This window comes from Pelobates fuscus, chromosome 3 (assembly GCF_036172605.1).
Source record: "Pelobates fuscus isolate aPelFus1 chromosome 3, aPelFus1.pri, whole genome shotgun sequence".
In the NCBI taxonomy this organism is placed as follows: domain Eukaryota; kingdom Metazoa; phylum Chordata; class Amphibia; order Anura; family Pelobatidae; genus Pelobates; species Pelobates fuscus.
The window spans coordinates 191128657-191150233 of record NC_086319.1 but is presented as its reverse complement, the minus strand read 5'-3'; the positions used below and the strand labels follow the sequence as shown (position 1 = coordinate 191150233).

General features: G+C 37.5%; 1 protein-coding gene across 5 annotated transcripts in view; it reads left to right on the top strand.

The window, feature by feature from the left end:
• GRIA1 (glutamate ionotropic receptor AMPA type subunit 1) overlaps positions 1 to 21577 on the top strand; it is a 217676-nt gene that overhangs the window by 175748 nt on the left and 20351 nt on the right. For all 5 annotated transcript variants that reach the window (XM_063447853.1, XM_063447852.1, XM_063447850.1 and 2 more), the window contains exons 9-13: positions 2082 to 2192; positions 3994 to 4200; positions 7716 to 8086; positions 18386 to 18584; positions 20677 to 20924. In XM_063447853.1, coding sequence (XP_063303923.1) covers positions 2082 to 2192; positions 3994 to 4200; positions 7716 to 8086; positions 18386 to 18584; positions 20677 to 20924 — 1136 coding nt within the window. The remainder of the gene's footprint in view (positions 1 to 2081; positions 2193 to 3993; positions 4201 to 7715; positions 8087 to 18385; positions 18585 to 20676; positions 20925 to 21577) is intronic.

Below are 21577 nucleotides of genomic sequence, written 5' to 3'. Positions count from 1 at the left end.
CATGACACAGCCTTTGGAGAATGCTGGAGATGTAACTCTGCCCTGGGCACCAACCTCCACATCTGGTGGTCATGCCCCCGTATAGTTCCGTACTGGCGCTTGATACACACTAAGATCAAGGAAATCACGGACCGGACTCAGACCTCCCATTGCAACCACTGCCGATGCTCCTTCACCACACATCCACACCTACACAACAATACAAAAAATCCCTCACAATACACCTGCTCTCCGCTGCAAAAAGGCTCATCCCACTGAACTGGAAAAGCCAGACAGTACCCACCTACCAACAGTGGGTGGATAGGGTAGAGGACATCCATAACATGGAAATGTTAACTGCGTCCCTGCAGGAGCGCTCGGACAAATGTGCCCTTCTATGGTACCCCTGGACGTCTTATACCACACGGGGACAGGCTTGACCCCCCATACCTATCTTTCCAAGAGACCCCTGGTAGACACATCCGCTACCCCCAACCCCTCACCATGGTTTGAACCCCCGACCCTGACATTCCCCCCCTTCCCTCTTAACTGCGACATATCATGACTGAACTCCGCCAGATCTCTGACAGCCCTCCAGGTCGAGAATCCGAAAGCCTACCACCCACGGTGCTCTCACCCCCTCCCTCTATGCTAGACGATAACCTTCTAACAAGTATCAACGTACAACCACAACCACCTACATATCACAGGCTCACCTATATTACATATAGCACACATGGGCCACACCCCAAGCCTCTGAATAAGACCCGCTCAGGTAGACGCATAGAGAGGTGACGGCGCATTGGTTACGAGTAAAACACTGAGCTTAACTCCGGCCTGCTGCCAGGTCTAACGCTCTGTTATTGCATATGTCACACATTGTAACTTGATGCCTGATAACCCCCCCCCCCCCCCACCTCTCTCTTTTCTGTATCCCAACCTGACTTGAAAAACCCAATAAACAAAGAATGTCAAAAAAATATAAGCATTAAAGCCACTGGTTTTGATGATTAGAGCCTGCCACTGCTATCTTACTGTTCAACTATCTGATATTTAGGAGTTGAACCACTTTATTTCTGCACCCATAACCACACCTCCCATGTCTGTGACACACAGCCTTCCTACACACTTCCTGAAAATGTTTTATGTTTGGAATCTACCTTAGCAGAATGTGTTCACTTTAGAAGTTTGTTTGTTAAGGGAACACTATAGGATTATGAATACAAACAGTGTAATGTTCTCCTTACAAGTTAAATTAAAAGAACATTCTCACTTGGTTCTGCTGCCCACACCTTCTCCAGCAACATCATCTAATAGGCACCGCTTCTATGGCTTCTTGTCCAATCCAGTGCTTCTCTTATGATCATATGTCTAATCAAATGCTTTTCATAGGATCTCATGATCAGCATTTTAATGTCACATGACAAACTCAAAGTCGGTTATAAGTGTGGAAAAGCCCCTAGTGGATCTCAGCAAGACAGCCACTAGAGACGTGTTTCACCCTGCAATTAAAATATGACTATATCTACTAAATGGCAATGTTTTTGATTGCAGGGCTAAACTGACAGGGGGGCTGCACTCAGAGCTGAAGTGGCCTGGGTGTTTTTAGTCTTTAATTGCCTATTAATGCAAAACAGCTTTCTGTGTGAGATTAGATATAGTTAGCTGAAATCAAAAATTCACAGGAAGAAATCATAATTTTCCCAAGCCTGCAGACTTATCAGAGTATTTTGTGATGTATTCCATCCCAATGTGAGTATTTTCTACTAATATCTATGTTTATGTATGTTTTATAGCATCTAAATGCAACTGTCTAAAATGCTATTTATGGGACATGTTTGATTGGGCAATACCCAGCATGAGCATAAAAAGTTAGAAGTGGGCAAAAAATGGGAAAACCAGCATTTCAGGGGCTTAGGAAAATAATTTTGTAAAAATAATAAATGCATATTTTTATTTTAACTACCTTAACTACACCAAATTTATTAAAATGTATTTTGAAACCCAGATTTTCCTTTTAGGATACATGCTCTAAAACAATATTCAGATCGATATTTTGCTTAGATATAAATAACATTTAATGATTTACTCTTTTTAATCAGATTGCTAATTGGAATGAAGATGATAAACTTATTCCTCTAGCCACAGATGCCCAAGCTGGAAATGACACCATAGGAGTTCTAAACAGGACATATATTGTAACCACAATCCTGGTTTGTATATTTCCTCTGTGCATACAGTGACTTGTATAATTGTCTATACAGTTTATATATTATTGTGATGGTTTTTGTTGTATTTGCTCTGGTAGAATTGTAATATTCTAGATAGGCATGTTCTTCTGGATATAACCAGGATACCTTACTTATTTTGTCTGAATCCTGTGAAAGATTTATTTTGGCACACTGACTTTAGATAGGCTGAAGCCAATTCCAGAATATGTCTTACAGTTTTCACTTAAACCTTATCTACTTTCCTCCTCATAGTCAGTACATAATGTGTCGTTATTCCCAGAGGTCCACGTCTGCCTTCAATTTTAGTGGCTGTCATTAAATAGTCCAAAAATGTCCACATTCCATACAAAGTATGGACGGTCAGATATTTATGAAACACCAACCTGGGGGGTTTGGTAGGATCACTTTCAGAAATGTAATCTGTTCTGGTCTTGGCATGTGAAAAGACAGTAAAATACAAGTTAAATTAAAATAAATATAAAAAAAATATTTCAACTAAATCATCTATTAACCAGACAGGGCTTAGAGATGAGCACAGCCAAATCACTACCTTTTACAAGGTAGTTACTTTTAATTTATCAGTATACTGTCACCACTGGTGTGAGAGAACAACTGCCCCCGACCACTATTAAATATCGGTCCAATCAACCCACATTTCCGTGCGTATTATTTTTTTTAAATAACGCTTTATGTGTTATTTATTCAGTCAACTGTCTGGCAACTGATTATTGATTGTTTCACAAACTAGTCAGTACTAGCTTTGAAGCTCTCATTGTGGTTATGTCAAGGCAATTGATTCTTGCTCAACTTTGATCTGTGAACTTTTGGGTTTGATTTGCTCCCTGTTTCTCCAAATAATTTCCTCTGAATTCAACCCTTGCACTATGGTCCGTTAGAAACTATATTAGTCTATCTCTAAAATGCCCCTGAGGTCTGGACATTGAGTATTGCAAATGGCATGGAAGCTTGCTCGATGTGCTAATAACATTTAATTATTTTAAATCTGCTCTGAGTTGCAGATATTAAGGGCATTCATGCTAGTGGAAAATAGTCAAGACATCTGTATGCTGGTGTACTGGTTAATCACTTATTAACTCAATATATGGAATTCTGAGACCTGTCATTATGACTGTTCTTTTGCCAGAGTTAAGATATGTGCAACACATAGTTGGCATGCAAAGCCATATACACAGGACCTGTCTAAAACAATTTGTTGGAAGTAAGAAATGTTTCTTCTTAAAATAAAAGTTTTTGGATCAATATTGAGAATATTTACAATGTAATTTAAATTTTTAAAAATGGTGTTTCATTTTTAAAATGTATTATAAAGTTCCTTTAATGACATCAATTAAAAAGAGAGGAAATCACCCATGTGTTATCAACATACTTTTGCTTGACTTGCATGCACTTCATCTTTGAGTTCCAGAATCAATAACTGTCCTTCATTCATCTATTCATACCAACTTAGGCTCCAATTTAATAAGCTTGCCAAATGATTCGACATTGTTAGACAACATTTCCAAATGATTAATCTACAAAATTTACTATAGATTTTAATTATGATTTCTGGAAATACATAATTTAGAAAGTTTTTCTAGCACTATTACATCAAAGCTAACGCTTATTAAATTGAAACCGTAGAGTCCCATTTCTATTATGTACAAGACTTCTTTAACTGAATAAATTACTTCAGGCACTGTATGAACATTACATGTGTTGTAATATGAAAAGCAACTATATCAGCCGGCTTTCTTTTTTCCTTTTCCCCTCTTTTTTCCTCTAGGAAGCTCCATATGTAATGTACAAAAAGAATGCGGATGAGTTTTTTGGTAACGATAGGTTTGAGGGCTATTGTGTAGAACTGGCTGCGGAGATAGCCAAACATGTTGGATACAAGTACAAGCTGGAGATAGTAAAGGATGGAAAATATGGAGCTCGTGACTCAGATATGAAGGCTTGGAATGGAATGGTCGGGGAGCTGGTATATGGGGTATGTGTTTAGAGTAAATTATATATGATTCTTCACCTGTCTATGCCATAGTGATCTATTGCACATTTTAGAAATGTAATGCTCTTTTATTGCTTGGTTTGCTTCTAGGGAAAATAATGTCTGTAGGACCTAGTATGTTGCTACTATGCAATATCCGTTTAAACACGTATTGACCACTTCTGCTTTTCAAAATTGTCATGGTGGTAGGAGTCTGGATGTCCAGTATTTTTGCTTGATACACTGCACATCCAGAGTAATTTGCTCTTGTGTGCCGGAGGCGAGTTGCACCTCCAGCACACGTGACTTGGGCAGCCTAGAACTCTGTCATAAAGACAAAAAGGATTGGGGACACACATGGAACGTGCATTCTGCAGGAATGGTGCTGCCGTAATGACGAATATTCATACATGATACTGTAACCGGTATAGAGTTTCTCTATTTAAACATTTATATATAATTGAGAATGCAACGAATTAGGGAGTTGGAAGCAATAACGTTTGTCTTAATAAATTAGTTTACTGAATATAAATGAATACATATATACAGAAACGTAATAATTCATCCATATATTATAAAGCAGCGTATATAGAATTAAATGAATACATGCTGGCAATACATATAAAGTATTAGTATAACATACCCATGCAGGTAATCTCTCAGTATATGTTACCTTCAAAGTCGGTCAGTAAGGTCATCATGTATATATATAGAATAATATTTCTAATTACTACTGGTAATGTATAGGTTAATTCATTTTAAGGTTAATGCAGTTCATAAATGAAAAAGGAAAAGTGCATTAGAAGTCAGTATGACGTAGCATAGCCTTGAAGATATTTATGCATTCTTGTTATAGTATTAAGCTAAAACAAAATGGCGTAAGTTAGAACTATGCAGCATGTTATGCACTGAAAGTAGGTGAGAGGTTATTAATTAAAGAAACATGGTATAGTTTAAGAATTACAATTTAGCAATGTATATTATCGTACACTTGCACATCACAATACAAATTAAGTTACAGAGCTGTAACTTAATTTGTATTATAGAACTCTGTACTGGACTGCCTAATGTCAATTCTGTGAATAAAATACTTCTGTCATCAACGCACACTACATGCTGCTGACAGACTTAACTACTTGCCACTTGCAAGCAGAAGCTTTTGTCCCCCCCCTCCCACACACCAGGAAGCCCTCCAAATCCCATCTGCACTTTTTTTTTTGTTTAAATGCCCTCCATTTCTCCCTCCCCTCTCCAACTCAGAGCGTTCCCATGTGCCCTGAGCCAGTAGAAATAGTCCAATCAACGATTTCTCTATGAGAAGCCTTTAATTGGACTTTGGCACAGCTCTCGTGATGTCCTACGTGGGTGCACAGAGCACCTTCGAGGCACTTTTCTCAGCGCTGGATTAAGGTAAATATATTTAATTATAAAATGCTCTTTAAGTGGTTTTGTAGTGGTGAACCAATATAATAATGTAATTAGGGCATTATTACATCATCTGTGAGAAAGGGTTTGAGAAACCCTTTAAGGAAGGGAGGAATTTTCACAGTGACAGGACCCTGCTGTTCACATTCGAATAAACCATTTTAAATGCGAATGGCAGAATGCTGCTGTTAAAAGTATTCTTTTTGTTTGTGTGTTTGTTTTAATGAATTTGTGCTTACAGATAGCACTTCTCATGGCCTACTGTGAACATCACATTAGCCTTGCTATTACTATTATATATGCTTTGACGTTATGTTGCCAAACCTTCATTACAGGTGCTACATTTTTAGCACAATTAGGATAACTTTAAACAGATTTATACTAATGCATATGTCTCTGACACGGTTTTATTTTTTTTATTTAAAATGTACCAGTTTCACCTTTATTTCTTCTACCATGTAGATAATGACTATCAAGTCATATAATAATCTTTACTCACTACTGGCCTGTTGCATTAGCAAAATATGACAGCAATAGTAGAATTTGAGCATTTAACCACATTATAACTGCAAGGCATCCTTACAGCAAAGAACTGGAGTAATATAACAGGATGTGCCTTACCTCCCTACAGCATTTTAATTCTATGCACATTCCCAACAGAAAAGCATTAAGGGAAAAAGGATGCTTTATTTATTGATTGAGTTTACATAACCAATTGGAGTTTATACAGTGCTGTCTGGCTCATTTCTCTCTCTTTCTTCATGAAGTGTGCACAGCAAATCATCTCCTCGCTCCCCACTATTTCTTTTCTCCCGCCCCCTACAGCTACGGACATGTTTTTGCTGTACCTCACTCGATGGAAGCCTGGTAACCATGGCAACCTCTGTATGGTTTCTGGGTTGCGGCCTGCAGCCATTTTGGTAACCTTTTCCATTCTCACATGTTCTGTCGGAACAAGTGCAGAATTTCAGCACTCATCAATGACAGTGAGCCTAGAACTTCCTCTCCTGGAGAATCACACTGCTCTAGTGCTTTAACAAGCTCCAGTAGAGAATTAGTCTATTATTGCTAATTAACCTATAGGATGATAAATATGTTATATTCAGTATGGTAATTTCACATTAAGATATTTGTTTGTTATCTTAGTTATATACCCTGGTTTTAAACAACTACTGACAGTCTAGTGTAGCAGGTGCATCTAGGCACAGATATTGCAGACACCACTTACCATTAATAAAAATGGGGTTAGAATAAGGAGGAACTAATATTTCATTAACAGCCATTATAAGAAATTGAGTAATTAATTATCTTACCTCAATTGCACTTAATGGTTTGTGTATTTATTCTTTTGGTCAGATTTTGATTGATGTGCAATGAAAACACTTATTTGAAGAGCACTGATTTAAAAATTCTCTGTAAGAGACAACCAGTCATACTTTAAAATTATTAAGCAGTCATTTATTTATTTATTACTGGTATTTTTAAAGCGCCAACATATTCTGCAGCGCTGTACAATTGCGAAAAAGACAATACAACAAGAACAGACCGATACAAGAGGTAGAGAGCCCTGCCGTGAGCTTACAATCTAAAGGTTTAACTGGGGAGATGAGACAAAAGGTAGCAGAGGAATTTGTATGTGATGGCAGAGAGAGTTAATGGTATATAGCATCTGATAGCATGTGAAGGTAATGAGAAGGTGATTGGCTGTGGTTCCAAACAGCTGGAAGAGAATGCTGGATAGGTATAAGGAACCAGGGTGGAATGAAGGAGGGGCGGGTGGGAGGGCTGAGCCGAGTAAAATTAAATGGGCTTGTTGCAGGGGTGGCCCTAAAGAGTAGAGAAACAGTTATTTAAATGAATTTATGGCTAGGAGTGGCAAGGAGTGGTGGAAGGGGTGAATGATTGAGCAGACTGGCCATTTGTCTCATACAATTACAATATTTGCTGGATACAATATACTGGATAGATAGGTAGACAGATAGATAGATAGATAGATAGATAGATAGATGGAACATCCTTTTAACTTTGAAGGTTTGAGGTTTAAGCATCTTCTCTTTGTCATCTGAATTAAACTACTGCCTTTATGTGCCTAGAGAGCTGATTTGGCCGTTGCTCCATTGACTATAACATTGGTCCGTGAAGAGGTTATCGACTTCTCCAAACCATTCATGAGCCTGGGCATATCCATCATGATCAAGAAGCCTATGAAATCCAAACCAGGAGTCTTTTCCTTCCTTGACCCTCTCGCTTATGAAATCTGGATGTGCATCGTCTTTGCCTACATTGGAGTAAGCGTGGTGCTCTTCCTAGTGAGCAGATTTAGTCCATATGAATGGCACAATGAGGAGTTTGAGGAAGGCAGAGATCAGCCCACAACAGATCAAACTAATGAATTTGGTATATTTAATAGCCTTTGGTTCTCCTTGGGGGCATTTATGCAGCAAGGATGTGACATTTCCCCAAGGTAAGTTTGAGAAATGAACGTGATAATAATTTGTAAAGCAAATTGTAATGAAAGGTTGTACTTTGTCATATTAATGTTAATTCGGAATTCCCACCAAGGCCAGCGACCGGTAATTCCACAGATGTGGGTAAACTAATAGCTCTCCCTGAGATATTAAACGCAGGTTTATTCCAACACAAATATATTTGGTCTTCTGTAAATGTTGAACTGAACCTAAATTTAGCTTAAAATATTTTCTCTAAAGCCCAATGCTGATATGGAAAGTCTTTATTTGATCTCCATTTGATTGTTATAAAGACATATGTTGTATTTACTATTTTGTGTTTAGATATGGGTGGTTCAATATATCTATAAAAAATAATGTCTAATATTGCTTCTAAAACTGCAATTGATATTATAAAACAGTATCACGTGCTCTTCCCATAAATGCATCTCTTCATCTTTATTAAAAATAACCCGAAAGAGATATTTTGTGTCATGTGCTTCAGTGTTACCAGGTATTGAAGGTATTAATTCAATGTATAACTATCTGATATAAATGTAGAGCGTAGTGAAATAAATAATGGTTCAAAGTGAGATTGTGCTATAATTTGTATTCCCTGCAATAACAAAATTCTCAAACTAGGCATAATTGCTAAACAGAAAGTAGGATGTTTAGTGCATATGCATGTTTATTTGAACATAATCTGTGCGTTTACCAGGTGGTAACAGTGTGTGCGTGTATTTTAATGTATGAATGTGAGTAGTTTGGGGTAAGTGATTGGATGGATGAATCTAGGTAGTTTGAGGTATGACTGTATGGTAAATATGACTAGGTGAGTTGTTGTATGGCAATAAGTGCAAGTTGGGTGGGGGTAGATGACATTTTACATGACTAAGTGTATGAATGTGACAGGGTTAGTAGGTATGACTGGAGGTAAGATAAGACTATCTGACTGGGTGAATAGAGAATATGATCAGTACTGAACAATGTGGCGGTGAACATTCTTCATTCAATGCATCTCTATAAGGAGATGCTGATTAACTCAGTGCTGTAATTTGCTGCGCATGCGCAGTAGCCTCCTATTGCTTACCTGTGGGATAGCATTGGATTGGCTGAGATCAACAAAATTGATGATCTCAGCCAAGGAGAAAGCTAACTTTTTCTATTTTTATATAAATAAAAATATTTTTTCAAAATTATATATATATATATACATATATATATACACATACGAATATATATACATATATTAATTCTACATATATATTTATGTAATATTTTTACATAATTAGGTATCTTAATTAATTACAATTAGCGGGACCTGCCTGACAACCCATGCCGAAAGTATAGGGAATTTAATTTGCTAGCACTATATGTAACCCTATAACTTTCCAAGACACTATAAAACCTGTACATGGGGGGTACTGTTGTACTCGGGAGACTTCGCTGAACACAAATATTAGTGTTTCAAAACAGTAAAATGTATTACAACGATGATATCGCCAGTAAAATGAAGTTTTTTTGCATTTTTAACGCACAAACAGCACTTACACGGACGATATTATTGCTGTGATACTTTTTACTGTTTTGAAACACAAATATTTGTGTTCAGCGAAGTCTCCCGAGTACAAAAGTATCCCTCATGTACAGGTTTTATGGTGTTTTACAGTTACAGCGTCAAATATAAGGCTTGTGTTTCATTTTTTTCACATTAAAATTCGCCAGATTGGTTACGTTGCCTTTGAGACCCTATGGTAGCCCAAGAATGAAAATTACCCCTATGATGGCATACCATTTGCAATAGTAGACAACCCAAGGTATTGCAAATGGGGTATGTCCAGTCTTTTTTAGTAGCCACTTAGTCACAAACACAGGCCAAAATTGGTGTTTTTTGCATTTTTCACACACAAACAAATACTAATGCTAACTTTGGCCAGTGTTTGTGACCAAATGGCTACTAAAAAAGACTGGACATACCCCATTTGCAATACCTTGGGTTGTCTACTATTGCAAATGGTATGCCATTATGGGTGTAAATTTAATTCCTGGGCTACTATACAGTCTCAAAGGCAACGTAACCAATCTGGCGAATTTCAATTTCAAATGTAACGTGCTATATTTGACCCTATAACTTCCCAAAACACCATAAAACCTGTACATAGGGGGTACTGTTTTACACGGGAGACTTTGCTGAATACAAATATGTGTATTTTATTGCAGTAAAAGCAAACAGTATCATGACATTGACAGTTAAAATGTCATGTAGAACTAAAAAAATAACAACATTTCTTATTTTCTCCCATTTTTTTCATATTAAATTATGTTTCATAGCTAAATATTTGATATTAAATGAAAGCCATGTTTCCCCTGAATAAAATGATATATAATAAGGGTGGGTGCATTTAATATGAAAGAGGTGAATTACGGTTGAACAGACATATAGCGCAAATGCCAAGTTTTGTTTACGTTTTGTTTTGTTCACAACGTGTACATTTGGCTCAGTCCTTAAGGGGTTAAGTTTGTCTTTGTGATAAATGTTTTTTTTGTTTTTTGTGAATCTACCCCATGAAGATGACAACAAAAGATCTTGTGTTGTATCATCTTTGTTGTTAAAATGCAGATTTCTTAGTATACTTTACATCCACCACTTATTCATGTACTTGGCACAAGGTCGTCTTCTCCAGTGTTGCATCAATATTGCAGCAATATTCTGATGCTTTAGTACAAGTTGTAATTCATTTTAATTATAAGAAAAGGGTTGTGGATAGATGTCTGCATATTTCTTCACTGTGATTTCCCACAGAGAGCACTAATAATGTTTGTGTGAATACTCTGGACAAATGCACATAGTGTGTACAGCCTTCCTGATATTGAATCCATGCTCTCTGCGGGAAATATATTGAGCACTTCTCTGTGCAATTCTTAAACATCCTCTGTTTTTCTTAAGCAAAGGCAGTGGAGACTGCTTCATACTTGCCTATGAAAAGGCACTCAAGGAAAGGTTAAACGCAGCATGAACCGCTTCAGTAAACGTCCCCACCTACCTATATTCATAAACATGCATGTAAAAAAAACTCTTCTCACTATGCTTTATCTCTATTCTAGGGGGCAAATTGTAAATTAAATATCAGCCAACTGAGGAGACTAGAATGCTAGGTCTTGGCGAGAGCTGCATGCCTGCTGGATTTTATACGTTTTAAAGGTCATTCTTGATGAGGGATTTGGTGTTGAAATAGTGTGTGACAGTTGAAGAAAAATGAAAAAAAATCAGTTGTATCTAAGAGTAAATAAATCTATGCTGGTTTATTAAGCAGACTATTTCTTAGAAATAAGGGAAATATTTGATATTATGACATTCAATAAGGAAACTTGATGTTTCTCAGAAATATGGGGGTTTATTCACTAAACATTGGGCTTGTACGCGTTGCTAACTTCTTTTTAGGTCAAACAGCAGAATTTGAAACAATGTCCAATTCAAACAAGTTTGCAACTTTACTATTTTGGCCTAAATTGTGGGTGGCAACTAATTTAGCACTGCAAGACAAAAAATGGATGTAATTATTCCGCAACATAATTTGCTTTGCTGTGTAAAGATTTGAGGCATATTTTGCATATACCTAAAATGTATGCTAAGGCTTTTTAAAGCATAACTTGAGCACATCATTAAGTCTTCTTATGTTACATTAAGAGAACTAGGACCCTGCAGAGAGCACTGAAACAATGGGCTGACCATTGTGATTTGAAGGCAACCTGGCATTCATTCAATCCAGGTTGACCCGCCAGTTCTTTGAGTGGACCCTCCACCATTCTAGATCATCTGCCATCTTTGGGCAGCACCAGTGATGCAATTTGTATACAATATGCTCTGTCAAAACATTGAAAACTGATTTGTTTTTTGGTTCTTTTTGATACTGTATGTTGCCAAGTAGTTAGCAAGATCATCTGTGATATACCTCACAATAATCTTGATCTGATATCCAGGTCAAGATGTTTGGGGCAAGCCTACTCATAACAGGGACGGGCCCATCCACTGACAGGCTGTGTGGCCAGCCCTCAGTCATCAGGACCATGTAGAGAGGACTGCTGAAGTGCTCCCTGGATGGTCCTAGTGTCTGCTGCATTGGGCGAGTGCGTCCAATAATGTAGTCACGTTGTGTGGCCTGGAAACTAAAGCTGGAAGGCGTTACAGGACCTGGAAATCGAGACTGTCCCTATAAAAGCGGTACTGTTAGGAGGCAGGAGGTGATGAATTATAAACATATGTTTTCAGTATATTAAGGAACAGTTTTCCAGAGCAACTAAAATTGTTATTAGCCCCTTAGTCACCAGACCGGTTTTCCATTTTCTCACTGTTAAGGACCAGGGCTGTTTTTACATTTCTACGGTGTTTGTGTTTAGCTGTAATTTTCCTCTTACCCATTTACTGTACACACACATATTATATACCGTTGTTCTCACCATTAAATGGTCTTTCTAAAAATACCATAAACTATAAAACAAATTATAAAAAACACACTTTTTCTAACTTTGATCCCCAAAATCTGTTACGCATCTACAACCGCCAAAAAGCACCCATGCTAAATATTTTATAAATTTCGTCCTGAGTTTAGAAATACCCAATGATAACATGTTCTTAGCATTTTTTTTTTGCACGTTATAGGGCTATAAGTACAAGTAGTACATTGCTGTTTTAAAAATGTTTTTTTAAAATGTATCAATAGTGACATTGTAACACTGTTATCTGTCATAAATCTCTGAATTACACCTCACATGTACAATTTGTTTTAAAAGTAGACAACCCAGGGTATTCAAAATGGGGTAAGTCCAGTCATTTTTAGTAGCCACTTAGTCACAAACACTGGCCAAAGTTAGCATTTATATTTGTTTGTGTGTTAAAATTGCAAAAAACTATCATGAACGCTAGCTTTGGCCAGTGTTTGTGAGTGGCTGCTAAAAAAGACTGAACATACCCCATGTGCAATACCTTGGTTTGTCTTCTTTTGCAAATGGTATGTCATCATGGGGGTAATTCTCATTCCTGGGCTACCATACGCTCTCAAAGGCAACATAACCAATCTGGCAAATTTAAATGTGAAAAAAAGGAAAATCTAACCTTATATTTGACCCTGTAACTTTCAAAAACACTATAAAACCTGTACATAGGGGATACTGTTATACTCGGGAGACTTTGCTGAACACAAATATTAGTTTTTCAAAACAGTAAAACGTATCACAGCAATGATACAATCAGCGAAAGTGCCCTTTAGGTTTGGAAAATGCAAAACACCTCACTTTCACTGACAATATCATCGCTGTGGTATGTTTTACTGTTTTGAAACACTAATATTTGTGTACAGCGAAGTCTCCTGAGTAAAACAGTACCCCACCTGTACAGGTTTTATAGGTTTTTGCAAACGTACAGGCGTCAAAGGCAGGGCTTTCCCCTTTTCGATTTTTTGCACATTGAAATTTGCCAGATTGGTTTGCTGGGCCTATGTTGCCTTTGAGACCATATGGCAGCCCAGGAATGAAAATTAACCAGATCATGGCATACCATTTGTAAAAGTCGACAACCTATGGTATTCAAAATGGGGTATGTCCAGTCTTTTGTAGTAGCCACTTAGCCACAAACGCTTGCCAAAGTTAGCGTTCATATTTGTTTTTTGCATTTTTTTACACACAAACTGCACTTTTACTGGTGATTTCATCGTTGTGATAGGTTTTACTGTTTTGAACATTCATATTTGTGTACAGTGAAGTCTCCCGAGTATAACAATACCCCCCACAGGTTTTATGGTGTTTTGGAAAGTTACTGGGTGTCAGGATTACAAGTTGATTACAAGTTGATCCAGTACGCAGAACTGTGTCACACCTAGAACTAAGGATAACGTATAACCAGACCTTAGAATGGCCGGACTTAACGTATCCAAGAATAGTCAAAATACTTGCCGAGGTCAGGAACACAGAATCAGACACAACGATGAGGGAAAGCCAAAAGTCAAGGATACCAGAATTCAGGGAATTCAAAACGAAGCCAAAGTCAAATAGCAGAAAATCAAGATCAGGAGCGCACTCTCGGATTACCATCAGGATGAAACCACGACAGGGCAATGAGCAAGAGAAGAATTGGGTTTAAATACCCCTCCTGTGGATCCGATTGGCTGTAACCGGCCTTTGACCCCAAAAGCAATTACCAGGTTTCCATGTGCATGATTGCTGCTCGGCACAACTTTTCCTGTCAGGACGGTAATGCTGCTTGGCACAACTTTTACTGTCAGGACGGTAAATGCCATCAACCACATTTTTATGTGTGGATGAATATGTGACACAGGGTCAATAAAGGGCTTGCCCAATTCAGTTTGCCAGATTGGTTTACTGGGTCTATGTTGCCTTTTGAGACCATATGGTAGACCAGGAATGTGAATTAACCTCGTCATGGCATATAATTTTCAAATGTAGACAACCCAGGGTATTCAAAATGGGGAATTTCCAGTCTCTTGTAGTAGCCACCTAGGGGTGATAACCGGCGATTTCACCGTCGTGATAAGTTTTTCTGTTTTAAACATTCGTATTTGTGTTTACCAAAGTCTCCTGAGTATAACAATAACGTAAAGGTTTAATGGTGTTTTGGAAAGTTACGGGGTTAAATATAGGGTTTGCCGATTAAATTCTCTGGACTGTCTGCCTGGGTTGTCCAGCAGTTTCCTCAAATTATAATTAATAAAATCGAATAATTATTTAGTTAATAGTTAAATATATATGTGGAATGTGTGTGTGTGTGTGTATATATATATATATATACATATATATATATATATATATATATATATATATATATATATATATATACACTGCTCAAAAAAATAAAGGGAACACAAAAATAACTCATCCTAGATCTGAATGAATTAAATATTCTTCTGAAATACTTTGTTCTTTACATAGTTGAAAGTGCTGACAACAAAATCACACAAAAATAAAAAAATGGAAATCAAATTGTTCAACCCATGGAGGTCTGGATTTGGAGTCACACTCAAAATTAAAGTGGAAAAATACACTACAGGCTGATCCAAATTTGATGTAATGTCCTTAAAACAAGTAAAAATGAGGCTCAGTAGTGTGTGTGGCCGCCACGTGCCTGTATGACCTCCCTACAACGCCTGTGCATGCTGCTGATGAGGTGGCGGATGGGCTCCTGAGGGATCTCCTCCCAGACCTGGATTAAAGTATCTGCCAACTCCTGGACAGTCTGTGGTGCAACTTGACGTCGGTAGATGTAGCGAGACAAGATGTCCCAGATGTGCTCAATTGGATTCAGGTCTGTGGAACGGGCAGGCCAGTCCATAGCATCAATGCCTTCGTCTTGCAGGAACTGCTGACACACTCCAGCCACATGAGGTCTAGCATTGTCTTGCATTAGGAGGAACCCAGGGCCCAACCGCACCAGCATATGGTCTCACAAAGGGTCTGAGGATCTCATCTCGGTAACTAATGGCAGTCAGGCTACCTCTGGCGGGCACATGGACGGCTGTGCGGCCCCCCAAAGAAATGCCACCCCTCACCATTACTGACCCACTGCCAAACCGGTCATGCTGGAGGATCTTGCAGGCAGCAGAACATTCTCCATGGCATCTCCAGACTCTGTCACGTCTGTCACATGTGCTCGGTGTGAACCTGCTTTCATTTGTGAAGAGCACAGGGCGCCAGTGATGAATTTGATAATCTTGCTGTTCTCTGGCAAATGCCAAACGTCTTGCACGGTGTTGGGCTGTAAGCACAACCCCCACCTGTGGATGTCGGGCCCTCATACCACCCTCATGGAATCTGTTTCTGACCATTTGAGCGCAGACACATGCACATTTGTGGCCTGCTGGAGGTAATTTTTCAGGGCTCTGGCAGTTCTCCTCCTGTTCCTCCTTGCACAAAGGCGGAGGTAGCGGTCCTGCTGCTGGGTTGTTGCCCTCCTACGGCCCTCTCCACGTCTCCTGATGTACTGGCCTGTCTCCTGGTAGCGCCTCCATGCTCTGCACACTATGCTGACAGACACAGCAAACCTTCTTGCCACAGCTTGCATTGATGTGCCATCCTGGATGAGCTGCACTACCTGAGCCACTTGTGTGGGTTGTAGACTCCGTCTCATGCTACCACTAGAGTGAAAGCACCGCCAGCATTCAAAAGTGACCAAAACATCAGCCAGGAAGCATGGGAACTGAGAAGTGGTCTGTGGTCACCACCTGAAGAACCACTCCTTTACTGGGGGTGTCTTGCTGATTGCCTCTAATTTCCACCTGTTGTCTATCCCATTTGCACAACAGCATGTGAAATTGATTGTCACTCAGTGTTGCTTCCTAAGTGGACAGTTTGATTTCACAGAAGTGTGATTGACTTGAAGTTACATTGTGTTGTTTAAGTGTTCCCTTTATTTTTTTTGAGCAGTGTATATAAATATAAAAATTATAAAGAGTGTGTTTTTTTTAAATTGATATTGGATATATATATATATAATACGAGTGTGTGTGTGTATATATATATATATATATATATATATATATATAAAATAAGAAATACCTTGCCATCCTACTCACGGTGAGTTTAACCCGGTGCTCGATTGCACTAAATATGTAGTACGAAAAATATCAGCACTCCCAGGTATTATCACTCAAACATCTTTACTGAAATGAGTGTCAAACAATCATCAACGTTTCAGTTGTGGATAGGAACTTAAATCAGGACAAACACTACTGAAATGAGGCAAACCACACAATTAAATAAGTAATCATTAACTTACAGTTCAGCTGTTCAGTGGACTGGCATTCCTGCACCAATTGAATCTCTGCTCATTATCATAACACTCAACATGTGGCAGAGACTATCACCATAGAGATCAGGACGCGGATCACACGATCTACACTTATATCCTGTTAGCCACTCAGCCTGCTTCGCATCAGCAAGCGTTCCCCATCTCTCAGGGGATACTGGCGCATGCGTGATTACTGTTGATCAGATCATTACTGTCTAAAGCTCCCAGACCGAGAGATGGATGCCGCCCACTCACCAAACATTCCAATATAACAGAAAGATAGATACATTGTTATGTTGCAACTCCATATTATAATTATACAATATATCACCATTTTCTTCTTACACCTAAATGCCAACGGCATGTGTAGCTTTTAAACACCATGTATCATAATCCATCAGAGTGCAGACATTTAGATAAAGTGTTTAGTGCATATCACTAATATCATAAAGTGCTGGCAGAGAAAAATATAATAAAGTGTCATCAAAACAATCTAGTGTGATGTGCATTTAAAATTTAAAGTGACAGTGCATTATGCAAAATACTCTCCAAGGAATCCATTGTAATCTGGGTTTCACCTTAGCAGTAAATAATGACAGTGTAATAATACACTCCTACTATATATATATATAGAAAAAATGATCATATTACTAATATGTCAAGGGATGAAGAATAATTTTTTTCATCTAGTCCTACATGGTGTGTTGTTAAATTTATAGCAACAGAGACTAGCCTGGTATATCCATAATATAGTTGCATATTATCTCACCGTTTTTTTGTTACACCATGTGTAGCCATTAAACACCATGTATTGTAGTATAACAGAGTGCGGAAACTTGTATAAAGTGCTTGGTGCATATCACAAATATCATAAAGTGCCGTCATAAAAATATAATAAAGTGTCATAAAAAATCCAACATGATCTGTATTTAAAATTTAAAGTGATAGTGCATTATTCAAAACATTCTAAACTGAATCCATTATGGTCTATGTTTCACATTAAAAGTAAATAGTGGTGCTTAGATGAACTAAAATAATACCATAATCCTAGTTCAGCCCTTCTAGTCCTTAATATAAAAATTAAAGTGTCTAAAGTGACAAAGTCCTAAGGCACTCCTCGTGTAAGAAGTGTTCGTCTTTATAATTTGCCAAGAGGTGAAGAATAGCTTACTATTTAATAGAGGTAGATTTTAGAAGAGAGATGTTTTTTTTTCCTCCAAAGTCTTTACCTACTCATCAACTTAAAAATATACAACTTAGTAGACTCATCTGGTGCACAATTCAATGACCTCTCCTCTGTTAAGCAAAGGCTCGTGTATAAAAAGCTGATGTGGACAAATATTGTTTATTTTTCAATATTAGAGAAAGAAAAATATTAAAAAAGAAAAAACAAATAATAAAGAAAGTTGTGTGCTTCAGAGACTCAAGGTTAACAAAGGATTTGCATTTTGATAACCCAAAGGGTTTAATTTTCCACTTTCAATATGTAATATTTTGCCTGTTTCCTAATATTTCTTAGGTCCCTCTCAGGACGCATTGTTGGTGGTGTCTGGTGGTTTTTTACATTGATCATCATCTCGTCCTACACGGCCAATCTAGCTGCCTTTCTGACTGTCGAGAGGATGGTATCTCCAATAGAGAGTGCTGATGATCTAGCCAAACAAACAGAGATTGCCTATGGAACTCTAGATTCTGGGTCCACCAAAGAATTTTTTAAGGTAGAGATTTCAAAACTACCATTAATAAAAAAAAATACAGTATGTATAAATATGTTCACTAGTTGCTAACCTTAAAACTGCAAAAGCGTAATACCATAAATTCACCAGCCAAATACCTGCCAAAATGTGTTAAACATAAATCATCGTTAACTGAACCACTAAGCCTGGTTGTTCTCAAACAATTTTTAAATGTCTATAAAAGATCAGGGATTTGGGGGTTTTCAGATTCTATATCAATGGATTTATATCTAATCTGGTAGTTGTTTATAGAATGACTAAAAACTCTTGACTTAGTCATAGCTAAAGGTTTTTCAACAATACATTTTTACTCATTGCAGATAACCTTTGGCACTCCATAAGTTGTGAACTCCATCTCACAATCTCCCAGAATGTCCTTACAACCATAACGCTAGCATCAGTTAAGATGTAGTCCACACCATGTGGATTGACCGAAGTTTGCCTACCCTAGCTTTATAAGGACATTATAAACACAATAACAACTATGTTCCATGGGCAGTGTTGCAGAGAACTATCCATGCCTGTCTCAGTCTGTCTGCCTGCTGCTTTTAACTGCAGCAATTATCAAAAATTGCTAAATCTATAAACACCCCATGATTTAGTGACATATCAGGTCATCTGGCAGACTCTCTCTGATATCATTGCTTGACTGATAGAGCCTATTTTTCAAAACTAAATAACTGCAAATGTTTTTAAATACTTATGCTTCAATAATATGATCAGCTCTTCCTTTTGAGAGCAAAGATCAGCTGGTTTTATCTACTTTCTGATGCATGGAAAGCTCATGGCAGAACCTGCTGACAAAAGACGTTCAAATGTGATTGATTGATTTTTTATTAGAATTTTAGGCGTTATAGTATTTTAGGAAAGTTATTTTCTAAGTTTAAATGCGTACTCCATACTTGATGTTTCTACCCTACAGAATGTGTAATAGCAACAATAAAATGGGATTTGCAGCTATTAGTTTTGATATGCCAAAGTATCTTGTTTTCTGTCTTTTTGTGATAACTGTGTTTCCACAATCTATCAGCACCCTGTGATCTTACTACTCGGTCGTGATCATCAATGCATAACGAGATCAAAGTGTGCACATTGTATCCTTGCCATAATATTAACACAATATATCCATTTTCACAAGTTGCTTCATGTAAACCCTGATATCAAAGTATTATAGGCTTAATTTTGTGCTTTGGATTTTTCCGCAGGAAATGGTTACTAGAGGAAATAAAGGGAAGTACTTAAAACAGTGCATTTTAATGAGACATTAAATTCTGCAAATAGAACTTACACTGCTAAATAGATTTGTGACAAAGCAAAGCATTGGTGAATATATAATTTGTGTTGCTACTATCTAAATGTGTATACCGACTAAGATCTAACCATAATGGGCAATCAATTTATGCTGGCTTAGGATCTTTGCCAGTAGAATGAGAACTAATAATACCCAGACACATAATGCCTTATTCCTCTTTCTTTTTTATGAGAATAGATAAAGTGAGTTCAATCATTTTTAAGCATGCCCTAGGGTATACATATTATTATTAGCTATCTCAATGACATTAATTTTATTGACCACAAATCAGTCCAGAAATAGGAAGTGGGTCACTGACGTTTGACCAGCTAATACAGTTGCTACATTAACTGTGACATCGCTCCAGCAGTATGTTGCCTAAAGTCTTAACTGTAAACATGCATTTTATCCCTTTCACATATTTTTATTCTTATAGAATTGTGTCCATTAGGATTATTGAATGAAGTGAGAATTGCCAGAAATGCATATTGAAACCAAAGTGAATTTCATATTTAAGGTCTAGGTAGCCAAAATGGAAGCATAGTTGGCTGAGAGGATTTTCTATGGTCACTGTACTAAATAACCTGGTATATGTCTCTCTTATTTATTTATAATAGCAATGTGCTCCGAAACAACAGGATATCACAAAATCAAGGCAAATAACTGTAATTAACCCATGTGGCGACGGGAAGAGTTTTTGTTCTAGCACAACCATGCAGCTAATTATTGATATACATCCATTGGATTTTCCCATCTTCAAAATCTATTATTCCCTTCTCCTAGAGATCTAAAATTGCTGTTTTTGAGAAGATGTGGACTTACATGCGCTCAGCAGAGCCCTCAGTTTTCGTAAAGACAACAGAGGATGGAATGAATAGAGTGAGGAAGTCAAAGGGCAAATATGCCTACCTCTTGGAGTCCACCATGAATGAATACATTGAGCAGAGAAAGCCATGTGACACTATGAAGGTGGGAGGTAACTTGGACTCCAAGGGATATGGCATTGCAACCCCCAAGGGGTCTCCTCTGAGGTATGTAACCTAAGCTCTGCTTTCCTGTGTATTGATCTTGGCTCTTTTCGCTATAGACCTGGGATACATGAAACAGTCTCTCCCTGGAAAATTCATCTCTTCTTGTCTCCATGCTGTCCATCCCTTCTGTATCATTTTACATTGTAAACACAATAGCCACTAGAAACTAATTTCAAGTAAACTTGGAGCACTGCGTGACACTGGTCTATTCTAGGATCTGCTCTCCAGCATTGAAACAAATATTAGGTTATTTCAGAACAATGCAATTAATCTGGCACCCTGCAAAATGAATATTATTTATATTCACCGTTTCCATAATAGGATGCATACCTTCTCTAGACATTGTTCCTGAAATATATGATAAACCTGATCTTTTTCATACAGTGCAAAATAAAATATTATTCATATTTAATCCCTTTACAATACAGTTAGTTTACCCAAATAACTACTGTTGTAGAAATATAGCATAGTATTAACTACTTTTATTATTTATTATAGTTCACTTAGAAATGTTTCACCCCACTGAAAGTAATGCAATTTGCTCCTAAAGGGAGATTAATATATAGCAAATAATGAGTTTCAATAAATAATTAGTAAGGATTTTTTTTTTTAGTTAGTTAATAGTCAGTTGTAGTGACATACTGATTGCTAGT